At 57.7% G+C, this 27,384-nt stretch overlaps 8 protein-coding genes across 8 annotated transcripts; 4 read left to right on the forward strand and 4 right to left on the reverse strand.

Annotated features, from left to right (window-relative positions):
* The first annotated feature begins 3,137 nt into the window (after positions 1-3,137).
* B0H64DRAFT_76678 (uncharacterized protein) lies at positions 3,138-5,216 on the forward strand. The gene has a single exon (XM_062808734.1). The coding sequence runs from the start codon at positions 3,302-3,304 to the stop codon at positions 4,958-4,960; it is 1,659 nt and encodes a 552-aa protein (XP_062662019.1). The 5' UTR covers positions 3,138-3,301; the 3' UTR covers positions 4,961-5,216.
* Positions 5,217-6,053: 837 nt separating this feature from the next.
* On the reverse strand, positions 6,054-9,036 carry B0H64DRAFT_453814 (uncharacterized protein; the record flags this gene model as incomplete). The annotated part of the gene is made up of 3 exons (XM_062807249.1): positions 6,054-6,990; positions 7,183-8,868; positions 9,022-9,036. 3 exons carry the CDS (start codon positions 9,034-9,036, stop codon positions 6,355-6,357), a joined length of 2,337 nt encoding a protein of 778 aa, XP_062662020.1. The 3' UTR covers positions 6,054-6,354.
* A 4,105-nt stretch (positions 9,037-13,141) lies between these two features.
* B0H64DRAFT_370981 (kinase-like domain-containing protein) lies at positions 13,142-15,885 on the reverse strand (the record flags this gene model as incomplete). Its single annotated transcript, XM_062802121.1, has 4 exons — positions 13,142-14,038; positions 14,103-14,572; positions 14,606-15,520; positions 15,783-15,885. The coding sequence occupies 4 exons, from the start codon at positions 15,883-15,885 to the stop codon at positions 13,142-13,144; spliced, it is 2,385 nt and encodes a 794-aa protein (XP_062662021.1).
* Positions 15,886-16,562: 677 nt separating this feature from the next.
* Positions 16,563-17,708, reverse strand: B0H64DRAFT_354068 (SCO1/SenC-domain-containing protein). Its single transcript, XM_062801525.1, has 3 exons — positions 17,433-17,708; positions 17,155-17,364; positions 16,563-17,093 (listed from the first exon to the last, which is right to left on the reverse strand). Exons 1-3 carry the CDS (start codon positions 17,664-17,666, stop codon positions 16,662-16,664), a joined length of 876 nt encoding a protein of 291 aa, XP_062662022.1. The 5' UTR covers positions 17,667-17,708; the 3' UTR covers positions 16,563-16,661.
* Positions 17,709-18,069: 361 nt separating this feature from the next.
* B0H64DRAFT_370983 (uncharacterized protein) lies at positions 18,070-20,228 on the forward strand (the record flags this gene model as incomplete). The annotated part of the gene is made up of 3 exons (XM_062802122.1): positions 18,070-19,662; positions 20,123-20,164; positions 20,205-20,228. The coding sequence occupies 3 exons, from the start codon at positions 18,070-18,072 to the stop codon at positions 20,226-20,228; spliced, it is 1,659 nt and encodes a 552-aa protein (XP_062662023.1).
* Positions 20,229-20,741: 513 nt separating this feature from the next.
* B0H64DRAFT_370984 (uncharacterized protein) lies at positions 20,742-21,302 on the reverse strand (the record flags this gene model as incomplete). The annotated part of the gene is made up of 1 exon (XM_062802123.1): positions 20,742-21,302. The coding sequence occupies one exon, from the start codon at positions 21,300-21,302 to the stop codon at positions 20,742-20,744; it is 561 nt and encodes a 186-aa protein (XP_062662024.1).
* A 2,408-nt stretch (positions 21,303-23,710) lies between these two features.
* B0H64DRAFT_415186 (Lipase, GDSL-like protein) lies at positions 23,711-25,368 on the forward strand (the record flags this gene model as incomplete). The annotated part of the gene is made up of 7 exons (XM_062805083.1): positions 23,711-23,919; positions 23,986-24,360; positions 24,413-24,570; positions 24,623-24,801; positions 24,861-24,952; positions 25,008-25,250; positions 25,323-25,368. The coding sequence occupies 7 exons, from the start codon at positions 23,711-23,713 to the stop codon at positions 25,366-25,368; spliced, it is 1,302 nt and encodes a 433-aa protein (XP_062662025.1).
* An 816-nt stretch (positions 25,369-26,184) lies between these two features.
* On the forward strand, positions 26,185-27,384 carry B0H64DRAFT_77072 (uncharacterized protein). Its single transcript, XM_062808735.1, has one exon. It carries the CDS (start codon positions 26,564-26,566, stop codon positions 27,239-27,241), a length of 678 nt encoding a protein of 225 aa, XP_062662026.1. The 5' UTR covers positions 26,185-26,563; the 3' UTR covers positions 27,242-27,384.

A 27,384-nucleotide genomic window follows, 5' to 3' on the forward strand; every position in this document is an offset into this window, starting at 1 on the left:
CGGGCGGATGCCCCCCCACCGACACCGGCTGGCTGCCTGGCGACACACCCCCGCGAATGCATTCCTCCCAATTTTGGCGGTAGTACCAGACCAGATCGGTGGGATATCCGATCCGACGGAATGGGTTCTCTTTGTTACGGGTAGCACGGCATCTTATGGTAAGGGTTCATGGCCTGGGCCTGGGTACGCAACCCAGAGCAGGTGAAGGGTTACACAGCACGCTAAGGATGGTTCAAGGGTGCTTTTTTGGGGGTCAGCAGATGCAACGAGTAGGGTCTTTTGGGTTGGTTGCATACAGCAGTGGCGTTTTGGCTCCTGGCTTGTTCTGGGCTGCGGTCTCATCTCTTTTCTCCATCTTGCAGCGCGGATCGCACAACAGCACAACCAGTGGTAGGGCTGGCATCGGGGTTTGGCAAGGATATAGACGGTAATCGAGGTGGTGTCGTCGCCGACACTGTGGCGCTTTTACGATGTTGGGTCTGTGTCCGGAAACTTCTTGTGACTGATGTGCCCTGATATTGGCTGCTCTTTTGGTTGCTTGTGTTTCTTCTGTGTGCTCTGGGCTGCATTGGTCTAGTTTCAAATACTACATACAAATATGGATCGAACCAACAGAAGAATAAGAACACGGCGGGGTAATTATATGCGGTGAGGTGCGGTGAAGGGGCCGCGGGGAACATCCGCGGGATCTATTTCCAATTCTTCTTTCGACTCCAGGTAAACTCGAATGAATTCTCGACCACCTTTCTTAAAAAGTAAGAATTAGACACCCATAAACTTACTCACCCGTCATATTTTCCCCTCCTTTTCCCCCGTATCCATCACCCAGATTTGGTCTCTCTTTCAATCGATCTGATACATTTCGGTAATGTCCTCGTCCACTCATTTTCAACGCCCTGCCATGCCACTTCGCTCTCCTCCCCGGCTCTGGACCCCGCTTCCCGATCTAGACAAACCTGCCTGTCGCTACAGGATCGGCTTTCGGGTGGAAATAAAGCCACACACCCCTTCTCGGCCCTACGGCGGTTCGCTGCACGGCCAAGGAGCATGGCGGCGACGAAGCAACGTGGATATTTATTTACTCGGCTAGCTAGACCGAGATTGCCATGGCATTTCCGCCTCTTGAACCCGAAACACCTTGCCGTCGTCTTCCGGTCCCAAGGCCACCCTTGTCATCACCGGGACTTTATTTTACGGCCTGGTCCATCGTCCTCGTTGTCCTCGTCGGCAGAACACAGCTCTTGCCACAGCCCGAGTGGTTGAAGGAGCGTTTCGGAGGGAACAACACCCTGCATTATGCCCGTGACCGTCGAGCTGGAGTTTGCGAAACCTTGATCATCGAAACCTTGGTACCTACCTACCTAGAAGGCAAGGTAGCTATGATCGTGACACGCGCCCCTCGTGAAACCAAGGAAATCCAATTGCTGGTTGCTCGATGAGGCAAGACTGATTCCCTTTTCTGCCCGAATCGGGAATCAATTAGAAGCCGCCTTTCCGAATCGGATCATAGCAGAGACAAGCAGATGCAGTTCTGGCAGTTGCAGTCATGCAGTTCATCTCAGCTTGTCCAGGGAACGAACCCCGACGCGGGACCCACTCTTTGTTCCGAGAGACCGGTGGGAGGGTGCACGGCAGGAGAGCATCGGCCACAAAGAGGTCTGGGCGTCCCATGAGAAGGAAGGGTTTGGAGTGATTGCTTTTCGCTTGATTTCTTGCGGGCAACTTGCGGTCCCTCCTTCCAACAAGGGAAACCAAACAGAATTCAAAAATTTCACAGGAAAACTCTGCAAGCAAGCAGCGACAATCAACAAACTACGGCCTCGATGGATTATACTTTTTGTTGTTTTCCCTCACTTTTTGCGTCTTTTTCCGCTCGTTCTGTCAACAACTTCGACTGGCAGGGAAGACCTCTCCCAACGGCTTTCCATCTTGCCCCAGTCGCCCTGTTGTGGCTGTCACACAGCGCCGGCGAGTTCCGATTGGATCGACAGCGAGTCAACGACAGACTCGCTTGAGTCGAATCTTGGCAGAGCTTAGCGTTCCGGGAGATCGACAAATTGCGGAGCCAAGGGTGCGACAACAACTCGCAAGGGACTTCGCAAAGGCATGTCGAGTTGCTTCTGGCGCTGCAGCTGACAGGCAAGTCCGGACCAACTTTCCCTGGACGCGCTGCGCAATGTCTCGGCCTGCCTGTCGGTGGCATTGGCCTGCCCTCTCTTTTCCTGGATGAATTCTCTTCCAGCTGGAGTTGAGTTTGTAACCCTCGCCTACCCTCGACCTAACACACACAATAGCCACAGGGAGTGATGGGTGCCCTTTACTGCGGCTGTTTGGGGCTCCCTGCTTGCGAAGAAACCCCGGTTCTAGGCCCTTAGTCGAGAGACCGGCTTCACCCTAGAGTACCTACGTCTTACGGCAAGGTGCTACGGAATGAAGCCCAATTACCTAGGTACATACCTAGGTAGCGACCTTGTGTGCACAAAGCCTCCATCTCAACCTTCGCTGCCCGCCACTTGGTGTTTCCGCGGTCTTGTCAGCCCACCCAACCCTCCGAACTCGTGGGGCATTTATGCGCTTTTCCTCCGATAACGCATCCGCCTCGATGGAGTATTGCCCCGGCATCCTCCGTGGGTCTCGAGCATCCATTGCTTTTGCTTGTGGCGGCCTTGGGCTGTGCTGCGATACGTCATATGCATTGCTGGTGGGCTTGGTCAGTTACGGCAACGCCGAGTCCGAGCGCAGGTCGCCGTCTGAGGTACCTATCGCCTTATACATTCCGTTGGAGGCCTGTTCTCTGTGTTTTGCATTTGTGATGGCATACGCGGGGACACCTGATGGTTGCCCGACGTGTGGCGGAGGACAGTGTCAAAAACACCCCCTTGCTCAGCATCACATTGGCATTTTTTATCACAACCTCGCCCAACGAGGCATTCCTCGATACCCTCCCCATCCCTCGCATCCATGTAGGTGTTAATGTTTCTCCCCGTCCGATCGCCGATCTCCCTGTGGCGTTCCTCTACGATATCGCCTCCGTGTTTTCAGTCAGCTCTCGAAGCTTGGTACATGACGCAAGGATACCCAAGTAAAGCTTTAACCACGCCTTTCCCTCGGGCGTTCGCGCTCAAGCTACATGGTTTACACCACTTCTATTTTCCCTTCACTCTTTGCTTCTTCCTCCCGCCATTTCGACCATCGATTTTGTCACGACCGGATCACTATTCTATTCATCCACTATCACTCCATCATTTAACACACCACTGTTTTGTTCATATACCATCGATCCACCAACTACCACACCATTATGTTTCTAAAAAAGAAGCTGCAGACGGACAACGACACAGGCACGGGCGAGATCCATCGTCCGCCGATCCACCACGTCGCCAACTTCTCCTATCCTCGCACCGACTTTGTTCACTTGTATCGGAAAGAGCAGCCAGGTGCTCGCGATTCCCAGGGATCTCAGTCCTCCGCGCCACCCCTCGTGGAAGACCACGGATCTGACATATCAGCGGCCGAGGACGACCCTCAGCAACTTCTAAAGGACGACGCTCAGCGACTTCCGAAAGACAATCCTCGGCAAGTCCCAGGGGACGACTCTCGGAAACTTCTGGAGGACGACCCTCAGCAACTTCCGGCGGCGGATGTGAAAATGTGGAAAAGGTGGCGTGCGAGGGAAAGGAAGAGGGAGGAAGCGGAACGTCAGGCGCTTACCAACCCTACCAGTGATCAACAACTAGCAAAAGCGTCGGCAAACCCGCCAACGACCCACAACGATAGAAGTGTGGTTGTGCCGTCCCAGGAGCAACAACGACCCCATGCTCCAAAGCCCCCGCCTAACGCGTGCTATTCGCTGTTCCCTTCACCAAGCGAATGCAGGAGGCGTGTTGCTCCCGCACCTCTACACATACCAACAGTTCCGCAGCAGATTGGGCTGGCACCCTCTCCGATTTCTCCCAACTTCCCGCTCCCGCCAAGCTCACGAGGCGGCGTCACAGACTGGAGGAATTACACAACGGCGACATCCCGACCGGGCGTTTCGACGACAAAAACACCCGGTCCGGTACACAGCGGTTCTTTCGCCGCAAGCTCATCTGACTCGGTACCGCTACTTCTCCGGAGCCCCGGCCCAACACCGCCACATTCCCCTCCCAGCACATCTTCCTCCTCCGAAGCTCCACAGTGGCCTTTGGAGCCCAAGAGGTGCCCCCCGCCAGAGGCCAGTCCACGTAGTTTCACCCTAGCCAAAAAGACAACCCGCTCCTCGCCTTCGCTCGCGAACCTCGCCAGAGCGCAACGCCAGGAGGAAGCGCTGGAACCTCTCCCGCGGAAGCCGCCGACCCCCTCCGACATCCACGACCGGCCCCTACCACCGTTGCCGAGAGACCGGTTCCCACCCCCGCCCCCGCCCAACGTCTCGGTCTTTGAAGCCGACACGGACGACGAAGACGAGGCGCCCGAGGCCCGGCCGTCGTCCAGCGGCGACGCGAGGAACTTTGCCCGCCGCGTCATGCACGGCCTGGTCCGCCACCAGAGCCCGCAGCGGCAGCATGACGCGCCGCCGGACCGTGGGCAGTCGCAGGGGCAGTCGGCGGACCACAAGCGCAGCGTCAGCGACGAGGGCCCGTCCACTGCCACAGGCTCGTCCTCCTCTTCGGCGGCGGTGCCGGTTAAGGACAGGGGCAGCGGCGGGAGTGGTGCGAGTGGTGGTGGTGCGAGCGGCGGGAGGAGCGGCATCTCGCGCACGCTCAACGCGGCGGCGAGGTACAGGTGGGGCGGGCCGGCTGCTGGTGCTGGTGAGGGGGATGGGGCGCCCCCCCCGCGCGGGGCCGTGAGTATGGACCTGCCGAGGGAGGGGGTGAGGGGAGAGGAGGTTGTCGCGCGCGGGAGGTCGCAGCAGGATGGGGAGGGGTTGGAGAAAGGGGGTCGGTTTTTTGGGCGCATCTTGAGGCGGAAGGGGTGAGATGGGTTAGTGTTTTGACTCTTTCTTTTCTTGTTTCTTTTTTTTTGGTTTGGTTTTATCCCCCCTGCTTGCTGGGCTGGACTTTTATTTGTCTTCTTCTGGGGTTGGGGCAGGGACCGCTGCGCTGGTTGGGAAAGGTGCCGGGCACTCTTTCGTTCTCCCTTTTTTTCTCTCTTTATTATCGTGCCCTCTACGAGTTACTTCCCTTTGTCTGTTCTCCCCTTGCCACGCATTGGTTTACGATTACGGTTATGGTATGGTGGTTTGGTCTTGGGAAGGGGTTACAATATGATTATGACGGGATGCTGCTATTGGTATGATGTTATGTATATGGTATTCTTGTTTATACCCAGGTCTGGGCTGGCTTATGGGCTCTGGCGGGAGGGATTGGAGTTATGGCTGGGTCTGGGGATGGGGATATTGGGATATCGGCTTCTTGGTATGGGCATGGTGCGGATGGGTGGCGCAGTAGGATAGTCAGGCTACTGAGTAAAATTGAACTCAGATGACCTTTTAGTGTCTGTCTACGTCTGTCTGATAGGTGGCTGTACCAGGGTCTAGACAAAGGAATGACCGGGCGAGCTCTCGGTGGGTGGGAGGTCTGGCCCCAGAACCGGGTTGCTCAAGCTTCCCCGATTTCCAGTCTCCCCTCATCATCGGGTCTCGACCTGGTGTCACGGTGCGTGTTTGTTTTGCGTCACCTTCGCGTCGGTATGTGTTGTCTGAGATTACGATATCAAGTCGGCGACTCGGAGGCTGGGCCCGAGGGAGGCTCCTTGGTAAAAGTGGGGGGACGCGAGGGATGGAAGCATGGCTGGAGGTAGACTCTTTAACTCGGTGACAATGCGGGGATGGACGCGGGGATAGACGCATGGATCGGCCATGCAATGCAGGTGTGTGACCAAGAGACGAGGTCGTGCGTTGACTGGGACCGCAGGGGCTGCGGGAGGTGCATGTGGGATGTGACAGCATGATGGGGGGTTCGAGGGTTGGTAATGCAAGTGCCCATCGAGTTGTTGTGGCCTGCTTGATATCACATACAGCTCGGTTCTTGTCTCTGGAAAACTAAGAAAAATATAAAAATATGAAAAGTATTGAACTTTGTTTTCAATGTCAAATACAGTCTTGGTATTTCCATATATAGTTCCCTTTCTCTCTCAAGATAAAACATTAATAGCCCAGAACCGTGATCTCGTACAGCATCAAAACATCACCCCATAACTCCCGTAAGCCACACAAATTCGCCGTCGCCATGCATAGATGTAAAAAGAGCCGCAAAATAAGAAACCACCCATCCCAACCCGCCATCAACGTCATTCACCTCATTTCATCTCATCCCATTCATCCCATCCCATCCCATCCCATCCCAAAAACCCACGCCCCCCCCCTCCCCTTCAAACAAACGGCCTCCGAATCTGGCTCTTCCTCACCTTCCTCTTCTCCGTAAACCGCCTCACCCTCCTCACCCCCAACTCCCCATCCACCACCCCGCCCGCACCCGCACCAGCCCCACTCCCCACAACCCCCTCCCCAAACCCAAACACCCACCGCGTCTGCATCGCCGCCGGCAATCCCCTCCCCACCCCCATCCGCCCCGCCATCTCCCGCCGACTGACACACCGCTTCAGCGCCGCCTCCTCCCTCATCTCCACGCCCACCAGATACCCCAACACCTCCCCCAGACACGTCACACCATGCGGCATGCGCAACCCGCCCCGCGCAGGCAGCAGCGCGGCGAGCGCAGCGACATACAGCAGCAGCAGGCCCAGCATGACGCCGAAGGCGGGCATGTTGGCGAACATGCGCACGTCGCCCGCGCGCGTGGTCAGCGCCATGAAGCTGGCGCCCGCGAGGACGGGGATGAGGACCGACAGGGTGGCGACGAGGGAGACGGCGGCGACGCGCCAGTGGCCGTTGCGCAGGGCGCGGAGCGTGACTTGGCCGGGACCGCAGGCGGCGTAGTCGGCGAGGAGGGAGGGTTCGGCGGGGGCGCCGTTGGGGGTGTTGTTGCTGGTGAGGGATGCCCAGGGCTGGAGGATGCGGAGGTGCAGGTCGAGGGGTTGCAGGGCGAGGAAGAGGATGGTGCCGAGCAGGGCGGGGAGGAAGGCGAAGAGGAAGTCGGCTGGGGAGAAGGCGCCTGCTCCGGGGGTTGCGCGGAGGGTGGGGGGGAAGCCGTCGGTGAGGCGGGTGGCCGGGTGGAAGGTGGCGATGAGGATGGCGACGAGGACGCCGCCGGCGGTGAGGGTGGCGAGGAGGAGGGGGGAGGTGCGCAGGGCGAAGGGGAGGTATTTGCGGTGGGCGTTGGTGTTGTTGGTCGGGGAGGCTTCGAGGTCCGCGTCGGCGTCGGCGTGGTCGCCGTCGCCGTCGCGGTAGGGCTGCTTCTCGTCGTGGCGCTGCATGCGCTGGCCGCCCGTGGGGTCGGTGGGCAGCAGCGGGTTGGCTTCGTCCATGGCGCTGCCGAGCGTGTGCCAGACGCCGTGGCGGCCGTCTTTCCAGGTCCAGTAGCACAGCCTGTCGGCGGCGCGGTGACGCAGGGCGAAGCGGATGCCGTCGCGCCCGCGCGCTAGCTGGGTGCCGAGGTAGTCGTCGGCCGTGTTGGTCTCGGAGACGAGCGCGGCGATGTCGGCGAGGGAGCGCGGGTCCCAGATGAGACCGGTATTTTCTAGGTTGGCCCAGTAACGCCAGACGATGATAGTGGAAGCCAGCAGGGCCAGGTAGAGTGCCACCAGGGTCCAGGCAACACCTTGCACAGTAGCCCATTTCCAACTCTGGTCGACCAGGACAGCGGTGAAGAGCGAGCTCTGGAGAGGGATGGTAAAGCTCATCAGCCAAGTGACGAGGATAGGGACCCAGACGTTCCACGGCCCGACCAACCGCGGCCGCAGGAAGGACGGGTACATCTCCTGAAACAGGGCGCCTTCGCGCTCCTCTTGCGCCTCAGACGCTAGCTTCACAAATGGCAGCATCCTGAAGATGGTTGTGATCAGGAACTGCGCATAGAGCAGCATGCATGCGGCTATCAGCTGCGGCAGGACGCGGAAGAGGAAGTACCGCCCGCCGTGGATGGTGGCCCACTCAAGCAGGCCCTGGTGGAGGTGCGAGTAGACGGCGCTCAGGATGAGAGCACCGATCATGAGCACGCACAGGGCCATGAAAACAAACAGGGCCGGCGCGCGCAGCGGCCACGGCCTGAAGGTCAGGGGCGGCACATCGGCGGTGCCGGCGAGGAGCTCGTCCATTTCGACGGGCCTCCATTCGTGGGGCTGCGCGGGGCGTGGCCCCTTTTTTAGTAGACTTTCAGCTAGAGAATGGGCCGACTCTCGAGGGCCGGGGATAAAGGGGCGCGGTAGCTGGTGAGGCGGTGCTTCTGTCCGGGTGTCCTCGGCATGCGGGTGGGCAGCCGCGGGGCGGGACGGCAGAGAAGAGGGGCGGGGGGGTTGTTGATCGGCGGGTCTGGGTTGGTAGGATTCAGGGCGATGGCCGGGGGCGAGCAGAAGGCCGGAGGATGAACTCCCACTGCCGGAGGGGTCGACCGAATAACCGGTGTCCCGGTCCCGGTCTCGGTGGAGTGCCTCGATGGCGTACTGGATAAAGGGCGTGTTGTCGACACCAGGAGTGATGACACCCTCGATCCGGGCCAGCTCGTCCCGGAAGTCGGTCGCCATGGGGGGGTTCATCGTTGTCTCCCAGGCTGGCGGTTGATAGGCAGGCAGAGGGGGTTGACTGGGGACGCGGCGGTAGGGGCCCTCGACAACGACAGGACGCCCATACGATCGGGCGATGGTGGGAGGGCCAAAGACACCGTTCTGACCTTGCAGGCCCGATTCCGATGGAGAGGGGGGAGATGGTGTGTAGGGTGCGGCGGTTTGGTGCGCCGACTGGTGTGCTGTTTGCTGCGTTTGGGTGTGCTGCTGAGAGGACGAATTAGGGTGTGACGAAGGACCAGATCTCGGTCTCAGCTCGGGAGGATGCTGTGGGTGGTGTTCTAGAGAATGATTAGCACACCACTGACACTGAGCAAGGCGACATTCAAAAGGATAGATTCAAGGCAGCACACGTACGGGGCTGCTCCACATTATCGAACTCGAAGTGGTCCGAAAACTGAGAATTTTGAGAGTTTCGAGAGTTTCGAGAATCGCGAGAGTGGGAATGAGAGTGAGAGTGAGAGTGAGAGTTCATGCTTCCAGGTCCTGGTCCTTCAGACGAAACCTCACAAAAACCTTGGAACAGGAACCACTCGGCCAATTGCCCAAACAGAGGTCAGAACGCAAAAAGGATGATGCATGAATGATGCAGGAGGATAATGCACCGTGCCGAGGATCAAGGAGCGAGGTATTAATTCATGGTGGTCAGATAAGAGAGGTTGGGCAGACACAGGCTCTTGGGTCCCGTCAGAGTGCGGTGGTTGGGCGGGCGACCAGCCACCGCTTTTCTGCCTCAGTTGCCATTTGGTGCAGAAATCAAAACCATGGTCTGCTCGCTGGCGGACAGCACACAGCACACCGCTCGGGAGGCAAAATAACGCTTACCGTGGCATGCAATTGGGCTCCGATGTTCCTGTCTTGTACTTCATGCAGATTTAAAAGCATTGGGTTTCCACGTCAATTGTTTTTGCGTCGACCGGCGAGGAAGCTGGGGATTTCAGAGCTTGGATGGAATGAGAATGGCGGGGAGCGACTGGGGTGTTGGGTCTGCCAAGACTGAGATCAGGAGTGGGCCCGCACCTGCCAGCTTGGGCCGAGAAAGACCTACCCCTGCATGAAGACCGGGAAGAACACGACATCCCATTTCTCACAGGGCTGAATCTCCACTGCAACCACAGCACAGCACAGCATACTTCGTAGCACAGACGACTTCCATCCAGTCAAACTCATCTTCAATTCCTTGATCCAAAACTTCCTTCCAAGCTAAAAAGCCAACCAACTATCCACACGCCAAAGGAGATCTAGCTCAAGGGTAGCGACCATCAAGGAGCGGCGCCGTCGACGTGTCGCCTTGATAAATATACACTCCCCTGCTGTACTTCCACCGACTCACTCCGATTATATTTGGGCAATAATAGGGGCAGTGGGAAGCGTCGCCCGCACGCAAGCAGGCTAAGAAGCAGCTGGCATCTCCAGCATCAGTATTGCATGTTTTTGTCACCAACGACCCCGGGGAAATGAGAGGGAAGAAGGCAAGACTCACGGGTAGCACGCCCAATGTGTCTTGTCGTACACATCCTCTGGGTTAAGTTCAACCCCGTTGCCCACAGTCTCATCACAAAATATGACTAGTGTGCCTGCGGACCCTGAACACAGATATACGCCGTCAGTTTCCTCCTTGAACGTGCCGTCGACGGTCGTAACAGATAACTTGCCTCCACACACCCCGCATATCAGCCTAGGCATTGTCGTGTTGTTTGGGGTGCTCAAACAGTGAGTAAGAAGGAGAGGTTCAAAGAATGTTGTGGTAACTGGTCCAGCCGGTTACCGGTCGTGAGAATGAGATGGAGATCTGGAAACGCCGAAATGTGGAATTGTTTGATAGTGAACAGTTGGTGTTCAAGTTCGTGGGAGAGGATATACTTATACCGACCCAGTCACGGTTCTATCAGATGCTGGATACTTCTTAGGGGGTAGCAACAACATGCCCACCTCATCCCAGCCACGGCCTTGGTTGCTGCTGGGCTGGGCGTAAGGGCCACCTGCCGCGACGAGGGCGGTCGCTGAGCAAGAAGGCGCTGTCTATTATCGGGGCTGACCAGGTATTGGCCATGCTAGTTTGCTCGCTGTATCCAATGGCTACGGCCCATGATGAGCAGATTCATCACAGCGAGGACTCGGCCGAGGGGCGGGGTGACCGGGCGACCCGTGGCAGAAGACTTGTTGGACGAGACGACCACTGGGACATGGGCCGGGTCTTTACCGCGTCTCAGTATGGCAGGCGGGGTCCCCGAGTTGGGACATCGATGGAAATGCCTTCGTTGATTATCATGAAACGGCCGCTTGGTCCCTTCAATGGACATCGTCCTAGGCCCGGTCACCTGTGTCCGGGGGGAGGGGGCGGCGGGTGGTGTGGCCGGACGGAGGTGGTCCAGAGGGAGCTGAAAGGGGGGGAGTTGGGAGAGGTCTACTCGGGCCTAACCGGTACGGCGTCGCGTTTCATATGATGTTGTAAGTCAGTATATAGTCACATCCCCCACCATACCAAACTCTGACTTTCTCAACGGGAGACAACGAACAACTCAAGACGCCAAACCCCTTCCAACTTCGATTCCGTCGATTCCCAAAGCCCCATCATACTATTTCATACCAGTCACTTTCTGCTAAACCACACCGAAAACAAAAATGTGCCACTACTACCGCACCGAATTCCGCTGCAAGCACACCAGAGACCGAATCGCACCCCACAAAGGCGGCGGCGTCCTGGGGTGTGAAGAAACGAGCGCCAATGTCTCCGTTACAAAAGCCACCCGCGACTGCCCCCGCTGCGTCACGGGGAAGGCGGCTCCTCCCCCCAGCCGGGCCGGCGTCAACGGCATCACCGCCAAAATGTCGGGCATCCAGGTGTCCGCACCGCCGCGCGCTCTCCCTCCTAAGAGGCCGTCGGCCCGCTACGCTGAGACCGTCAAGCTGATCGTCGCCGCCAGAAAGGCCCAGCTGCGCGCCGCGGTGCCCGCCGCTGCTGCTACTGGTGCTGGTGCTAAAAAGCCCAACCAGGCTGCTGCGTCTCCCGCCCTGAGAATCCCGGTTGCTACTAGGGGTGCTGGTGCTCCGGTCGTGGCGCCCGGCGTGAGGGCCTCGGGTGGAAAGGCCGTCGGGGGCGCTCCCCCCACGGCCGCCTCCAAAGCCCCTGCTACTAGGGGCGGGCAGGTTGGGAACAAGGCCCAGGCTCGTGTAGTGGCCCCTGGTACTTCGCGTTCCTAAGAGGGACTGGCTGGCACGCACTGCTGGCGGTGCGAGGAGGACGGAACACAAGTTGGAGGGTTAAGGGGTCGGTGTTGGTAGTATCAAGGTGGCGGATGCATCAAACACTGGTGTTGGTGGACGCGGTAGCTGGCCTGCTCGCAACAGCAACACTTAGGTAGTCGGGAATACAAGCTGGATAGTTAGAATCTGTTTCATCTTTTTTGAGAGCCGTTGATGTAACCACACCATGCGGCCGATGGCCGAAGCCCACCAAGTTCACAGTGCCTTATCCTCACAGTTCCCGATACTGTTGGCCCTGGATAGGGGCTAGGATAATGTCCAATCCCACCTCAAGAGCTTAACATACACGACCAATAAAACGCTTACATTCATGTTTGTTGCAGTCCAAATAAGGTAACCGGGGGCCGAATCCTCCCGCGTTGCATCCATCAGCCGAGTGCATCGTCATACAGACCCGACTAGAAGGCCCAGCTGAAACGGCACAGCTAAGTCGAAACCCTCGGGCGTGATGTTGCACAACCCAGTACTACCTACGGCCTAACCAACCCACCAACGTAGAATAGTAGTATTAGTATGTATACCACAGCGCACCGCGACCTCCCTTTCACGGTTTGAGTCCCGAAACCTCCAACCAACACCCGTACTACAACACCACCCCCAATTATACCACATGCCACCCAATCGATCACACACACACCGGGATCAAATCAGATCCGACCATTTGGTCTCAAAGACCGGTCACCGCGCCGCCGGGCTGCCGGGAACCCCAACGCTCCCCTACCCCCTGTGCCTCACCCAGCCTGGAACTCGAAGCGAGAAACGACCGCGACACATCCACGCGCCACACGCCCGCTTCCAGCCGCAGTTTGAGACAGAAAACTTCCAACCAACGAGTACCGAAATGCTCCCAAACAAAGCCAGACCGGTACGACGTAACCTAACCACACGAAACCATCCCATGTATCAGGCCATCTCGTCTCAGGATTGGAAACAACTCCCTCACGGCCGCAGATACTGGTTATCTTTTCTAGATCATCTGTTGATGCAAATTTCCGTAGAACGCTTATGTTGAATTGGTCATTACAGATAATTATTGGGATACTACCACCAACATGGGCCAACATACTACCTGCCCCAGCCACGCCCGACCGCACGGGCAGCTGTTTACCACCCCCTTTTCGCAATACCCAACCCAACTCAACCCAACCCCTCCATTTCCTTCCCCTCCACCCCAACAGCCCATAAAGGACTCGCTCACCCAGCAGCTCCGCTAATACTCAACCAACTTAATCCTCGCCCGCACCTCCTCCCCCAGCTCCTCCGCCTTAACCAGCCCCAGCAGCACACAATCCCCCAAAAAGAACAGCGCCCGCTCCTGCGCATAAGAGAGGTAATCAAACTCCTCCTCCTCCGCACCATCCTCACTCTCCGCCTCCCCATTCGCACCCACACCCGCACCCTCACTCGCCCCAACCTCCACAGCACCATTCTCCCCAGCACCATTCTCCCCAGCACCATTCTCCCCAGCACCATTCTCCCCAGCACCATTCTCACCCCCCTCCCCACCCACTATACCCGCACCAGCACCACCACCACCACCCTCCAACTCCGGAATCTTCGCCTGCACAATCCCCCACGCAACCCACTGCGCGCTATTCGCAGTCCGCCACAACCTAGTCTCCTCCAACAGCGCATCAATCTCCCCCCTAACCGCCTCCTCCCCCTTCCGCTCCTCTTCCTTCCACCCCCCCGCCGGCACGCGCGCATCCAGCATAAACTCGACAATGGAGCTCGACGAGGGCACCGCATGCAGACTACTCGCACCACTAACCAGCGGCGACGCGAGACCATGACCGGGCCCCACGGGGGGGCTGGTGGCGGGGGAGTCGACGTAGGGGAACTGGGGGCGGTGGTCGACGTAGGCTTTGACGAAGCGGCGCTGCTGGTCCGGGGCCGGGTAGCGGGAGGTGTCGCAGGCGTAGGGGCGGACGGGGTCGTGGTAGTTGTAGGCCCACTCGGTGAAGTGGTTGGCGAACTCGAGGCCGGGCAGGTTGGCGGCGGCGTACTCGAAGTCGATGACGACGAGCTGCTTGTGCTCGTTGGCGGGCTGGAGGAGCGGGGATTTCTGGTCGTCGGGCCGGACGCGGAGGATGTTGCCGTATTGGGTCTGGGGAGGTGGTGGGTTAGGGGGGTTGTTAATACTGGTGGGGACGAGGAGAGAAGGGGCTTACATCGTTGTGGGCAAAGACGAGCTTGTCGCGGATGTTTTTGGCGTTACCGTAGTGGGCTTCTAGATGCTGGCGGTACTTGTCTACGAGGGCTTTGAAGACGGGCCACTGCACGCCACAGACGAAGCCGCGCGCGGCTGGCAGGTTCTGGGAATTGGAAAGAATCTGTCTATCGAGGAACAAGACCGTCTTCTCGACCTGCTTGAGCCACTTGTCCCAGTTCTTCCACACGCCCGGTCCCTGGTCCCTCTCCTCGCTAAGCAGCTCGACCCCGTCGTGCAGCTCCCGCATGCGTTTGGCAATCTGCCTGGATGTCTCGGGTTCCCGCATGCTGCCTGGGGTGAGCGGGTTGGCATTCAGGTACTGCTCGAACCTGCCATTCTGGAATGTCCCCAGCAGCCGAGGGCCGATCTTCTTCCGGGCAAGCCGCCTAAGCACGCCCAGCTCGTTCTCTCGGTCGATCAGATGCTCCACTTGGGGCCCGTAGATTCTTAACAGTACCTTACCCGGTTGTTTCTTGCCGGGTTCCCGGGGTAGCAGTGAGTCAGAAGGCGGCGACACTACATAAACAGCGTTGGTCAAAGCCCCACTAAGGCGCTCGACCGAGATGCTCTCGCCGCTGTCAAGCGGAACGCGCTTCCAGCCCTTGAGCCGTAGGGTGTGCGCCAGACGGATGATTTCATTTCTGAAGGTGGTCCAGTTCTGCCTTTCCTTCTCCTCCTTGCGGCTCGAGATGGAGGCAGAGTCGTCGGCGCCGGCTTTGCCACCGGTATAGGCGAGGGTCTTGGAGTTGTCGAGCAAGGCATCACATCCCGGGACCACGACGTCGCCGTCGTACCACTCGGTGTCGGACGACGCGGTCCGGCTGAGGGTCCTGCTCGACGATTTTCTCCGGTGCCTCCGCCCAAAGCGCGTGACGAGCTGCGAGAGGGAATTCAAACCCAAGGAGGCCACGTTGTCGTCTAGGATTCTCTGCAGCCGGTCGAGGGACACTTCGCTCGAGTCGGACTCGATGGAGTCGGCTCGGGCTCTGCCAGGGGCTGGGGTTGGAATGTTGACATTGTTCGGTGGTGATCTCCGTCGTATATGGGGCCTCCGGGACCCCTGCTGCTTTTTCTTAATCTTCTCCCGTTCGAGCCACTCTGCTACCTGGGATAAAAGCCGCTCGGTGCCCAGATCCAGCCGGTGACGGTGATGAGAATGACCCTGGTGGCTAGGGGCTTCTTCGGCAGAGGCGGCGGGGGTGACGGGTGCAGAATCAGGACCGCTCTCCATGCTAAACTGACTGATAGCAGAAGACCGCGAAGGGGTAGTAGATAAAGGAGGCCGTCCGCTAAGCCGCTTGGCGATGCCCGCAGAGAATTGTTTCTTTACCTGCGACTCGTCGGAAGGTGAAGGCTCGGGCTCAGCGATCTGAACAGCTACCACGTATTAATATGAAGTTTAAAAGGGAGAAGAAGAAGGAGACGAAGTGATTGAGGAACGGATGCGGAGTCAATGCCAGCTCATTGGGATAGTCGGAACGGGTTGTGTTTCCTGGGCGATAAGACATGCGCGTTTCAAGTGCCACATGAACGGGCTTGAGCAAATGAGGAAGAGCTTGTTGCGAATTCTGCCATGCGCTAGTTGAAGGCGTATAGCAAAGGGCCGGGGAGGTGACGAGTAGGAAAGGAAAGAACCAACCTTTGACCGGGGCGCTTAAAGGAGGCGCCCTCTCGGTGTCGCCATCCGTCTTTAAGGCAGAGCGCCTTGGCTGGGCTGAGGTTCCCGGGGACGGTGCAGACATGGTGGCGTCGGTAGCAGAACGCAGATAGGGCTAACTGCGAGTAGTTTCTTTCTCGCACTTAGCTTCCTTGACAAAAGCGGGAGAGATAGGTAATGATAATGAATGGCGAGGTCAGGTGGTTGTGTGCCCAAGCGCCAGCAATCGAGAAGACCCCGCGTGACCAGGTTCCGCACAAGAACAGCAAGGGGACGATAAGGCTTGTCAAGGATGGAGAAACCCGAGCGAGGATCAAAAAATGAGATAAAAAATACCTGGCTGTAGACTGATAGTGTGGTTTTGTCCAAAACTTTGGTGTTGAGTGTTCGGACGAGGCAACGGAAGGCGCTCACATGGGAAACTGCAGCCCAACAGAAATTAAAAACTTCTTCTGGCTCAAAACGGCAGGTATCGGTCGGTCGGGAACCTGATCTCGGCGGGGCCGTGGCGGTTGCATTATTTGGGGGTCCCAAAGCCCCACCACATCGATGTAAATGGGCTCGTGCCCAACCAGGATGACGTAGCTGGGCTGCACCCACCCTCCCGCCGTGCCATTTTTGCCCTGCCGGGTTCGAGAACCCGAAGGTCTGGAATCGCACGTGCTCAATTCTCTGGATACCAGGGGTTTCTGGTTCGTCGAATAAGGCGCAATTGGCGGTTTGGAGACCCGGATTGCAGCCCGAAAACATCGGCTCGGTGTCAGGAAAGGTACGCATACATATGCACCACGGATATCTTGGTCAAACAAGCGGAGATATGGTACATTTCTTGTATAGTGCGTCTACTGCCTTTTCGAAGCTTTAGCTCTTTTTCAACGTCCCCTTCCACTCCTTCATGTGGTCTAATATGACCTTGGCGGCCTGGTCTGGCGAGTGTTGCCGCCCAAGGGCCTCGACGAAGTCCCCCTCGGGATCCATCAGGTAGAAGTAGATGCTGTGGTCGACCAGGTAGTCCTGGCCCGGTTTGACCTCGCTCGGGGTGCTAAAGTATACGCGGTATGCCTTGCACATGGCCTTGATTTGCTCGTATGTGCCCGTCAAACCGATGAACTTGGGGTGGAACTCGGCCAGATATTCCTTCATCTCCTTGGGGCCGTCGCGCGCCGGGTCGCAGGTGACAAAGAGTGGGGTCATGACCCCAGGGCGCTGCTGCTCGACCAGGTCAAACATGCGCGCCATCTTGTCCAGCTCCTCGGGGCAAATGTCGGGACAGTGGGTGAAGCCAAAGTAGACCTGCGGCGCAAAGTTAGCACGAGGTCCACGTCCGGCTCTACGGCAGCGGGGTAGTACGCACCAGAGAGTACCGGCCCTTCAGGTCTCGGTCCGTCACCTTGTTCCCGTCCTGGTCGATCAATTCGAACGGCCCGCCCACCTTGGGCCTGCCTACGCCCTTGTTCGAGTCTGCTATCCTCTTGCGTTGCATCCGATCCTTTTCGTTCTCAAAATACCACACCAGGCCGGCGCCGGTAACGATGAAGAGAAGCCCGGCCTTCCACGAGAAGGGCTACACGACAACAAGGTTAGCCGCTGCTCGAGCCATCCTAGCATGACCCAGTTTCCCGCAATGCGTACCCCTGACCTATACCGGCTTTTTGCTTCCTCCACTGTGCTGTACTTGAACCGGCGCTGCACCAATGGCTGGTAGGGCTGGGACTGGAATCTCGCGGGGCTCGGAGCCGTCGGTCGCTTCGCGGGTGCGCTGCGGGTTGTCGACATGAGCCGGGTGCATTGCCCAGTGCATTGCCGCGGGGCTACCCTGGGTAGAGCATTGAAGACGGCGCGGGCCGCCGCAGTTGGCTGGGGCATTATGCCGGTGGTGGTGGACGTTGTCTATCTCGAAGCGCAGCCAAGATCTCAAGGAAGCTTCCGAGCTCAAGCGGGAGCTCAAACGATAAAATCGCCTGATTGGCGCCGATCGGTGGGCACGGTTAGCTGCATGCCAAGGTACATGGGTGGGGCAGCTCTGCCTCCTAATTTAATCATTTGTGTAATAACTGGACCTGGTATGCTTGTATTCGACTCACCCTTCACAACCGTTCAAGTTTCTTGACCATCTCTCACGAGCTTGAACCATCAAAACAACAAAAAGTATATACTGTGTAAAAGCAGTTGTACGGTTGTGATGACCATACTGACGAGCTAATACTACAATGTACACCCGGATTTCGCATGGATGATGGCGTTCTCATCCTCTTTCTTCGCTCCCGAAATGGCATCCGCCGACGGCCAACCGCAGCAGCAGGAGTCACGGGCAATCAAAAAAGAATCACCTGCGGAAGGAGAAAGTCAAACGGCCGATCAAAGGAGTTCTTCGCCCAACATGCCCCTCTCGGAACGAGGTCAGCCTACGCCCAGCGTCAACGGCACCGACCAGGAAGTAGGCGAGGATAGCCTCACGGGAAATACAACCAACATGCCTCCCAAGACTGCCGCTTCCAAAAAGAAGAAGGGTACCGCCGCCGCCATCAAGGCTCCAAAACGTGCCCGTCCGGGTGCCGGCGCAAAGAAAGGCAGGGGTGGCGGGCCCAAGAAGGCCAGAAAGGATGCTTCAGCCAAACAGAACGGCGGCGCTGACACGGCCGATGGTGGGAACTCGAGCGAATCCGACAACGGGCCCTACTGCCTCTGCCGCGGGCCCGATGACCACCGCTTCATGATAGCCTGCGATCGGTGCGAGGACTGGTTTCACGGAGAGTGCATCGGTATGGACAAGCACACCGGCGAGAGCCTGGTACAGAAGTACATCTGTCCCAACTGCACTGACGGTGGCCGCTACTCCACCCGCTACAAGAAGATGTGCTCGCTCTCCGACTGCGCCGAACCCGCGCGCATCTACGACTCGACACACCCCAGCATCTTCTGCTCGCCCGAGCATTGCCAGGCCTGGTGGGAGCAGCTCATCGCGACCCTCCCGCGGAGCAAAACCACCTCCGCCGCCGACCACCTCACCCAAGGCGAGTTCATGGGCCTTCTCGACGCTCCCCACTCGCCGCCCTCGCTAGAAAACGGCGGAGACACAGACCTGCCCGCCCCCAGCCCCTGGCACCTCGGCAAGCACCCGTTCTCCACCCCGCCCAACTTCTGGGACCTCCCGGCGTCGTCGCGCGCCCTCACGCCCGAGGAGCAAACGCTGCTCACTACGTCCGCCACGGAGCGCTACCAGCTCGGCGAGGAGATCGTCCTCTGCAAGAAGATGCTGCAGCTGATCGACCTGGCGCTGAAGCAGCGCGAGGCGGCCATCGCGGCGGGCAAGGGCACGGCCAAGGACCTCTGCGGCTACGACACGCGCCTCGACACCGTCTCGGCCACCCACCAGTTCGCCCTGTTCCTGCAAACCCCCCAAGGCGAAGCCATCTTCAAGACGGGCCGGTTGGACCCAGACCCCACCACCACTACCATTACTACCACAAACGGCACCACAAACGGCACCACCACCACAAACGGCACCACCTCCCCCCCCAAACCCCAACCAGCAGCACCCCCACAACCACTCCCCTCCACACACATAAACACCACCACCATAGCAACCGACCCCGACTTCACCCAAATGTGCGCCAAAAAGAAGTGCAAGCCCCACAACGGCTGGAGCGGCGTGCTGGCCAAGAGCGTGCGGCACGACATGAAGGAGCTGGCGGCGCAGGCCAAGGAGAAGCTGGACGCGGAGCAGCGGGTGCGGGACGGCGCCGCGGGCCGGTTTAGGCGGCGCGTGGGGGAGGGGAATTCCGTTGTGGTTGTTCTTGGGGGTGGTGTTGTTGGGGGTGGTGGTGGTGGGGATTCTCAGTTTGATTCCGGGGCTGGTGGTGTGGGTGGTGGGGATGGGGATGGTGATGGTGTTGTTGGGGGTGGGGGTGGGGATAGTGTGATGGGTGGTTGTTAGGATGGATGGCGCGGTGGGTGGTTTGGTGGTGGTTTGGTTGAGGAGGGATGGGATGGATGGAATCCGGGGTATGAGATAGGATGGAGGATGGGCCGGGGTGGAATGGTACCAGGTGGGATGGGATGGGGTGGTTTTTGAAGGGGTTGGTTCTGGTTTGAAGTTGGGTAGGGAACAACTCATACTCGTAGTAATTTTGGGACAGAGACAGTCGCGTTAACGCAACCTGGGTCGAACGGACATCCATTTAATTTCTGGCAATTGAGACATTTGGGAGTCATCACATGTGCACCGTATCTTGCCCACCTAGAGGATACCCCCTTTCCCCCAATAAGTACCCCGTCTCGCTGGAATCATGTTCATTCAAGTTCTATATAATACGTACAAGTTTCAAGCCAGGGACGAGCCGTTCGAAATGGAAAGCATCGAGGTAGGGTATAAGAAACAAGAAACACCGCAGCTCATAACAGCCCCTTCGTAACAACGTGACGTAAGTCGTAACCTGTGTAAACAGAAAGAGACAAACAAAACAAAAGGCCACCTCCGGCTGGTGCAAGCAAGGGTAACCCCCGCCCTTCACCCAACCAAGAAAAAACCAAACCGGATATTAAAATCGATCAATCGCAGCCGCGAGGCCCGTTTTCCGTCTTGTTTCGGCCGCGAGGCCCACCGAGTCTTGCCGAGACATTGCCCAAGTCGAGTGTGTGAACCCGCCCAACCTGCCGCCGATCATTATATATAGTTATCTCTCACCCACTCGTTGCATCGTCCCGAGTTCTGTTTCCTCGTCCGACCGTTAGTTATATCAACCAGCGGTCCTGTTGGTTCCCGCCATGGGAGAATCCCACCAGCTCGTGACTCTCTCCAGGTGAGGTATCTCATGCCTATCCTCCCGTTTTGTACCAATGTCGGTCGCGTGACCGGTATGTTTCTTCTAATGTGAACCAGCGTCGGTTGCATCTCCCGTTTGCGTGGCCGCGTTTGCTATAACTAGCAGTGGTTCCCCATCAAGTCCGGCGTTTCCCAGAACTGCTCGAATGGCCATGGGTGCGACGAGAAGACGATTGGCCGCCCTGCCGCCTCGACGAACTACTACCGGCGGCGCGGTCCAGCTCGCGCTCTAGCTCCTCGGCCCTCTGGCGGAAGCCGCGCACGATCTCGCGGATGCCGGCTATGCGGTCAAAGTCCAGCTCGAGCTCGTCGATCTGTGCCATGATGTCGTGGTATCGGGCGATCTCGGCGTCGGCGTTGTCGATGAGGTTGCCGGCGCGGTCGTAGACGCTGAGCGTCACGATCTGGGACTGCTCCATCAGGTACTCGAGCCGCTGCTGGATCGACTGCATGACCCGGTCGAAATGGCGGCCGAGGGCGCTGAGTGACGAACTGTCCATCATCACCAGCCCCTGGGAGGAGGCGCGGCTCGCGGCGCGCGATGAGGTCGAGCCCGCGCCCCCCGCCGCTGCCACTGCTTGCTGTCCATGCCGCAGGAGTTCGATCTGGTCCTCTGTTAACCCCAGCTGGGTGTCTGGCACGGCATTGGGATCCGCAGCGGGTTGTTGCGACGACATGGCGGCTGTCACACCAAGAGCTGAGGCTCCGATTCCGGCTGGCTGCTAATGTCGTGTAGCCTCGCGATTACCGCCCTCGGCCCGGATCTATTTGCTATGTGCCGATCGACGCAGGAGGACCGCTGGCGGAATTCCGGATAGTCAGTCGCCCGAAAGCAGCCGGGTCTACCTTGTAAAGGCGGACGTAGGCTACTCTCCCCGTCGAGTGCACTCCCTAACGCCTTCGGCGCGCTCACCGCTGGGTCTGCACCCGCAGGATGGTTAACCTTAATGTCTCCCGGCCAAGGGAACGATGCACCGTGTTACGGCCGTGCGAGAACAAGGTTGCGGGGTATGTGGTGACTGCGGTCGAAAACCCGGGTCCCCGGTTGCTGGCGGATGTGAATTCGACACCGATAGCTCGAGCGTCGGCGACGTTTTGGGCTCGTTCGGCGTCATGGTTCCGCTGGCAGTGTCGGTCACTGCGTCGATGCCATAACAGCTCGGCCGACAGGCGATTACGACGGTGTTGTGCGGGGTGCTATGCGACGGGAGTAGCGCTTTGAACGAGTGTTGAGAAGCAAGGGAAATCTGCGGGCCGGATGCGAGAAGCGATCGCAGCGGTCTGTGGCTGTCCCAAGTATTCTTTCCTCCTCTTGTGGTACACGCCCAATGAAGCTGCCAGAGCCGAGCCAACCGTTTCATTCATGTGTTGCGTCGCGTCCAGTCCACCGTCGGTAACTCGCCGAAATAGTGTCTGCGTATATATTTCCGTCGTTCTATGTCGGGTATGGCGCCTCAACCTCTCCGAGACATTCGCGGCGGCGTGTTCGACTCCTTGTTCAAGATCGGAGCCAAGGTTCGCCGGTTGGGTTTAATTATACCGCCTTTCCCCACGCGGGATGAGCATCAGGTGACAGTCAGATGCCGGACCACCCTAATTTGGGGTTGCGCCCGCCGAAAGGAATCCAAGCCGCTCAACTCGTGCAAATTACGTGACGTGCGTCTTAAAGCGCCGTGTCGTGAAAATTCGGACAAAAGTGTCGATATCGGGCAAATATTTTCGAACTCGAGCGGTTGCGGCCAGGGCCTATTGTGTAGGGATCGCAGGTGATACCGTTAGATTGGTGGCCAATGGTATTGTGTCCGAGTGACCGCACAAGCATCGGCGTTGATCATGGAAGTTGTTGAGTTTCCCGTGCAGAATCCCATCAGGCCCCTGGTGGAAACCACGAGACCCACAAGGACAACCGAAGAGCTTTGACATTGACAGGGGTCCAGATCGAAGCAGGTGAGACGAGACATTGGGTTTCGGGATTCAAAATAGTTAATTGTGTAGTTAACGGCAAAAGCAATGTCCGGAGGTCTCGGGTGACGTAGATAAAGCAAGCTTGAATGCACCTCAGCCTCCTTCCGCCCGCAGCGGCCGCGCAGATGCGGCCACTCGGCCTCTGAAGTGGCCTGGTGGCCAAAGGTCCCGTCTCCGGCTCTCTGGAACGCTCGGAGGGATCCCCGGTTCGTGGCGCCGCAGTGCATGGAACAACGACGCCCAAACAGGGGCGGGGACTGGCTGGTTTATCAACGCATGGTGAGCCAGTCTGCCGCTGGATTCACTCATCGTATTCGGCTCACGGCATTGGGAGCCTGCTGACGTTTATCAGCATGGTCCCAAAGCCATTGGAGGGCTGCTATTCGATCCATTCAACATGGACCGCTCGCCTCAGTAGGGCTGGCCAATTACCGGGCCCTGTAGACTGACGGTGGTTGACGGATTGGTGAGATGCGCCACAAAGCACTTATACTTGGTACGGGCAAGAAACTCATCTTCGACTTCAAATGTTTCAAAAAAATGGGCTTTTTGTAGATGCCGTCTTGAAATTATCTTGGAACTTTTCAACCCTCCGCGACAGTAGAAGACGAGAACGTGGAATGGCGCAAGAGAGACCGGAGATGCCCCTTCCGAACACCAACTCGCCTAGCAAAATCGTTCTTTCCAGATCTGTATCCCGCATGCAGGTCCCACGCCGAACTCGCCTTTTACCAGACGTTCTTCCCATACGGCTTGACTGTTGTAGGCAGTGACTCCCGGTTTGCATGCGGCATCACCCGAAAGACCCGTGGACCCGACAACCGGTCAGAAGGAGCCCATTTATATCCCAGATCTTGCCCTCGCTTCGCCCAAGAATGCCGGCTGAAGGTCTCTCTCATGGAGCCGGTTCGGTGTGATTGCGGCATCGATATCCCGCATCTCCGTCTCAATCCCCGCATCATCGCGAGTTGCGATTCCATCAATGAAAGATCGTTGTGATGCGGGGAGATGGCTTGCATAAATAGGCAGAGCTTGGAACATAGGTACCTAGGTAGGTGATCGTTCTCAGTACATATCAGTAATTGAGATAGTAGTCGTGAGACCAGTCTCAGTTCAAATCATGGTGTCTCTGTCAGGACTGGCCATCTTCGGCCTCACTCTTGTCTCGCGCGTGTCTGCAACCATCCTTCAGAATGGCCAAGTGCGAGAGGTCAACTTCCCGGATACTCGTGTTGATCCGTCCGCACACTCGTTCAAGACGTACCCGCCCAACGCCACCGAAATATCCTACAAGGGGCGGTGGGACTCGCAATATGTCTCTTGGTGGTCGTGAGTGGGCATCGCTTAGAGCGAGTACAATATTCATAAGGCTACCTGAACACTAACAAACACCAGAGCCCCGGGCATCAAGTTCGGCTACACCGGACAAACAGTGGCCATTTCTTTCGGCAACCTGACTGACGATGGCGTCCTGGTCGGTTACCGCATCGGAGGACTCGACTGGATCTTCACCAACATCACCGCCGGAGGCACTCACCTTCTCGTAAGCCCGGAAACACCAGGCTCAGGCGAGACGGGACCCATCAACCCGTGGACCTTTGAGATGCGGGTGTCAAACTGGGCATATGGCGTGCAAATCGATGCCGTCCATGTGGCCGACGGAGAGAAGCTGGTCAAAATTCCCGAGTTCGGCCGCCGTATTGAAGTAATTGGCGACAGTCTTGCCTCGGGCATGTACGCGACGTACGAGGGCTTGTCGAGCTGGGGCTAGTATGTCTGATCCAGCTGGCTTGGGTGATATGGCGCTGACAGGAACATAAAGCGGTCTCGGGGCTGGCCTCGGCAACACGGAATTTGCGGTCACTGCTTACCCCGGAATCTGCGTGGCAGACCAGGACTGCTGGGGCAATCCTAGGGGGCAGGTTCATCAATGGTTCTACACCGCCGACACAAGTTATCGCGCCTCTGTGATCCACGGTGGTGAGTTATCTTAGGTCTCACGGTATTCTGTCTGCACTCACACACAATACAGAAAACCCGGAGCCATGGGACTTCAAAAAGCAGCCGGCCGCCGACATCGTGGTCATCAACATTGGCACCAACGACCGCAATGAGGCAAACAACGTCTCGACCGAAGCCTACATCGATGCGTACACTAAGGTCATCCAGGGTATTCACGGAAAGTGGCCGAAGGCTCAAGTCGTTGTCATGGTGAGCTTTCTCTACCAAATCGAAAGGTGCCCGAGGTATCCTAACACAGTATCCCACAGTCCCTCTGGCTAGGCTTCTACCAGTCCGGCAACACGTATTTCCCCGAAGCCTCCCAAGGCTGGGTCAAGGAGATCTACCAGATGGTCGAGTGGTGAGTTCACCCGACCCCCGACACAGCCCAGCCCAACTCACCTCATAACGAACAGGTTCAACTCGGATGCCTACCTCCGCAACCCAATCATCTACGACGGAGTCACCAAGAAGACGTCCAACACAGGCAAGAAGGCGAAGCCTTTTGTCCACTACTTCAACACCACCGGCATCATGCAGCACAACGACATCGGGCCGCAGTGGCACCCCACTGACGTGGGCGCCATCAAGGTGGCCAGCCACCTCCAGCAGTTTATCCGGATGAAGTTTGACTGGGACTTTTACGCTACGGGGCCAGAGTGAGACTTGTCATTTTCTTTTCTTTAAAACCCGCCGATAGGAGTTGTGAAAGCTAACAAGGGGCGTGTTAGGGTCTTTCACGAGACACTGTACTGGAATGATGAGACTAATTACTGAGAAGTTATTAACTATGAATGTGTGAGAGGTTGGGCAATAGGAGAGAAAAAATATGATTGGAATGGAAAATATGATGAGCTGAGATGTGATGAATCAGAAGATATGATGAACAAAAAAGTATGATAAAATGGAAGATATTCTGCGGCGGAAAAGGCACACAAACCCGCCTCTGTCACCACCCCCTAGGTAAATTATTACTTCCAATTTTATGTACGTGATAGCCTGGTAATGATGACCAACTCTACGGTGAGTAATCTAGTTACCTTTTACAAACCAAGAGGAACTCAACAACTCCACGTCCACTTTGGTATTACTAAGTTAATAAATTGTGACAAAGCGGCGAGCGAGTACGGCGATGGTGGCCGATACTTGCTGAGTGAACTAGCTAGTTACCCGACCAAGGCTCGCCTCCCTATTTCCAACTCGGAGGTTGGCTAGTCATGCCTTTGTGCCATTCCGTTTTCTCACCAGCACGCCTTTACTCGCCCCGTCTGCTGCCCAAGAGGCCGGTGTGATTCGAACTGGATAACAGCCCGAGAGCTTTGCGGGTCGAGACCCGGTGATAGATCTGCGTGTGCTGTATTCACCGAGCCCTTCCGCCAAGTACGTGTTTGTTGTGTCCCCCCCCTTTACTCATGAAGCCGCCCGCAAAACTCCCCGGTGCTCCTGGGCATTCTTTGATCGCTCAGACAGATCTCTGCGCAAAAATTACGGCGATGTTCCGGTGGCTCACGACGCTTACTTCCGGCATCGATCTGTCTCCTGGAACGGAGCGGCCGGATCACTGACCCGCCGTTGGCGGGCAGACGGGCAGACAGCCTCGCTTCACCTCAGCCGTTTGGAAAACGGATTCACACACCGCACCGGGTGGTTGCTCGGGTCGAGCCGACATCCCCAAGCAGGTCGCCTACGCACTTTTTGCCCATTCTCGGCCATAGACTCGACCCGATGAGGTCTTATTTCCCGGCAAAACTCACTACACAGTACAACACACCCATGTTTACAAACGGGGAGGCGATCCGGCGGGCTGGCTGGTGATCGCCTGGCGCGTGTTCCCTCGCTTCCAGCCGCACTGCTCCGTACAAACGTACCTTGCTTGCGAGGCCCTGAAAGTCAGCTCGTCCTCGAAGTAACCGGTACTTCTTCCATCGCGACCAGGCCCGTCAACGCCTAGCAGGGTTGAAGGTGCGGAAGGATGGTTCCCTCGACGATCTTGACTTTCCCTGCCGGGTTTGCGCAGGGGGGGGGTACCGGGAGGGGAGGAATTCACTGCGAGGGCGGGACACCATCGCGGGCAGGGGCCTGGACTCCGGTACCGTCTAGAACTCGCCGTCGCGCGGTGATCGCGATTTTCCGTTCTCCCTTGCCCGCCCGCCGGCAGGGGGACTGGCAAGCGGGGTGGGGTGGGCGGCTTTGCCGAGAACGTGGAGACCGTTGGGTTTGTGGTCAGGAACCGCCGAGATTTGAGATGATCGTTTGTGGGTTTCTTCGGCTTTGCCCCATCCATGCCTGGTTTGGAAGCCCGAGCCGAACTTTCGCTGCTGCCTCGATGCGATTTACCCATGCATTTCTGTTAGCCATCCCTCCCTCAACTTCGGATTGGGGATCATGGGTATGTACAGCTCGCCACAGTCAAGAGATCGATACACCGCCCCTGACGATCCGACCGATTGTCAACGATCCCATGAACAAGGCTCGATTCCCTGAGGGCCGGCCAGGAGAGCCCCCGTCTATCAACAGAGGGTTGGACCATGATCCCGTGACTGGACCTCACGGGTGGAATCTTGGCTCTCAGGGACCTGATGTTGCTGCCTCCGGCGATGGCATCGCGTCGTCAAGATTACGTTCATGCGGAGTTTGTTGGCCGCTTTGATGGCTAAACTAAACATTCCCGCCTATACTCGCGCTTGGACCCCCTTACCGGGGCCGTCCGACTCGCCGTCTCGCGAAGCTGCGTGATGGAGGGAAGATGAAGTAAGGCCGTGGGCGATGGGCGTCTCGGACGGTGGTCTCCTG

Source organism: Chaetomium fimeti (genome assembly GCF_033439085.1).
Source record: "Chaetomium fimeti strain CBS 168.71 chromosome Unknown B0H64scaffold_2, whole genome shotgun sequence".
In the NCBI taxonomy this organism is placed as follows: Eukaryota; Fungi; Ascomycota; class Sordariomycetes; order Sordariales; family Chaetomiaceae; genus Chaetomium; species Chaetomium fimeti.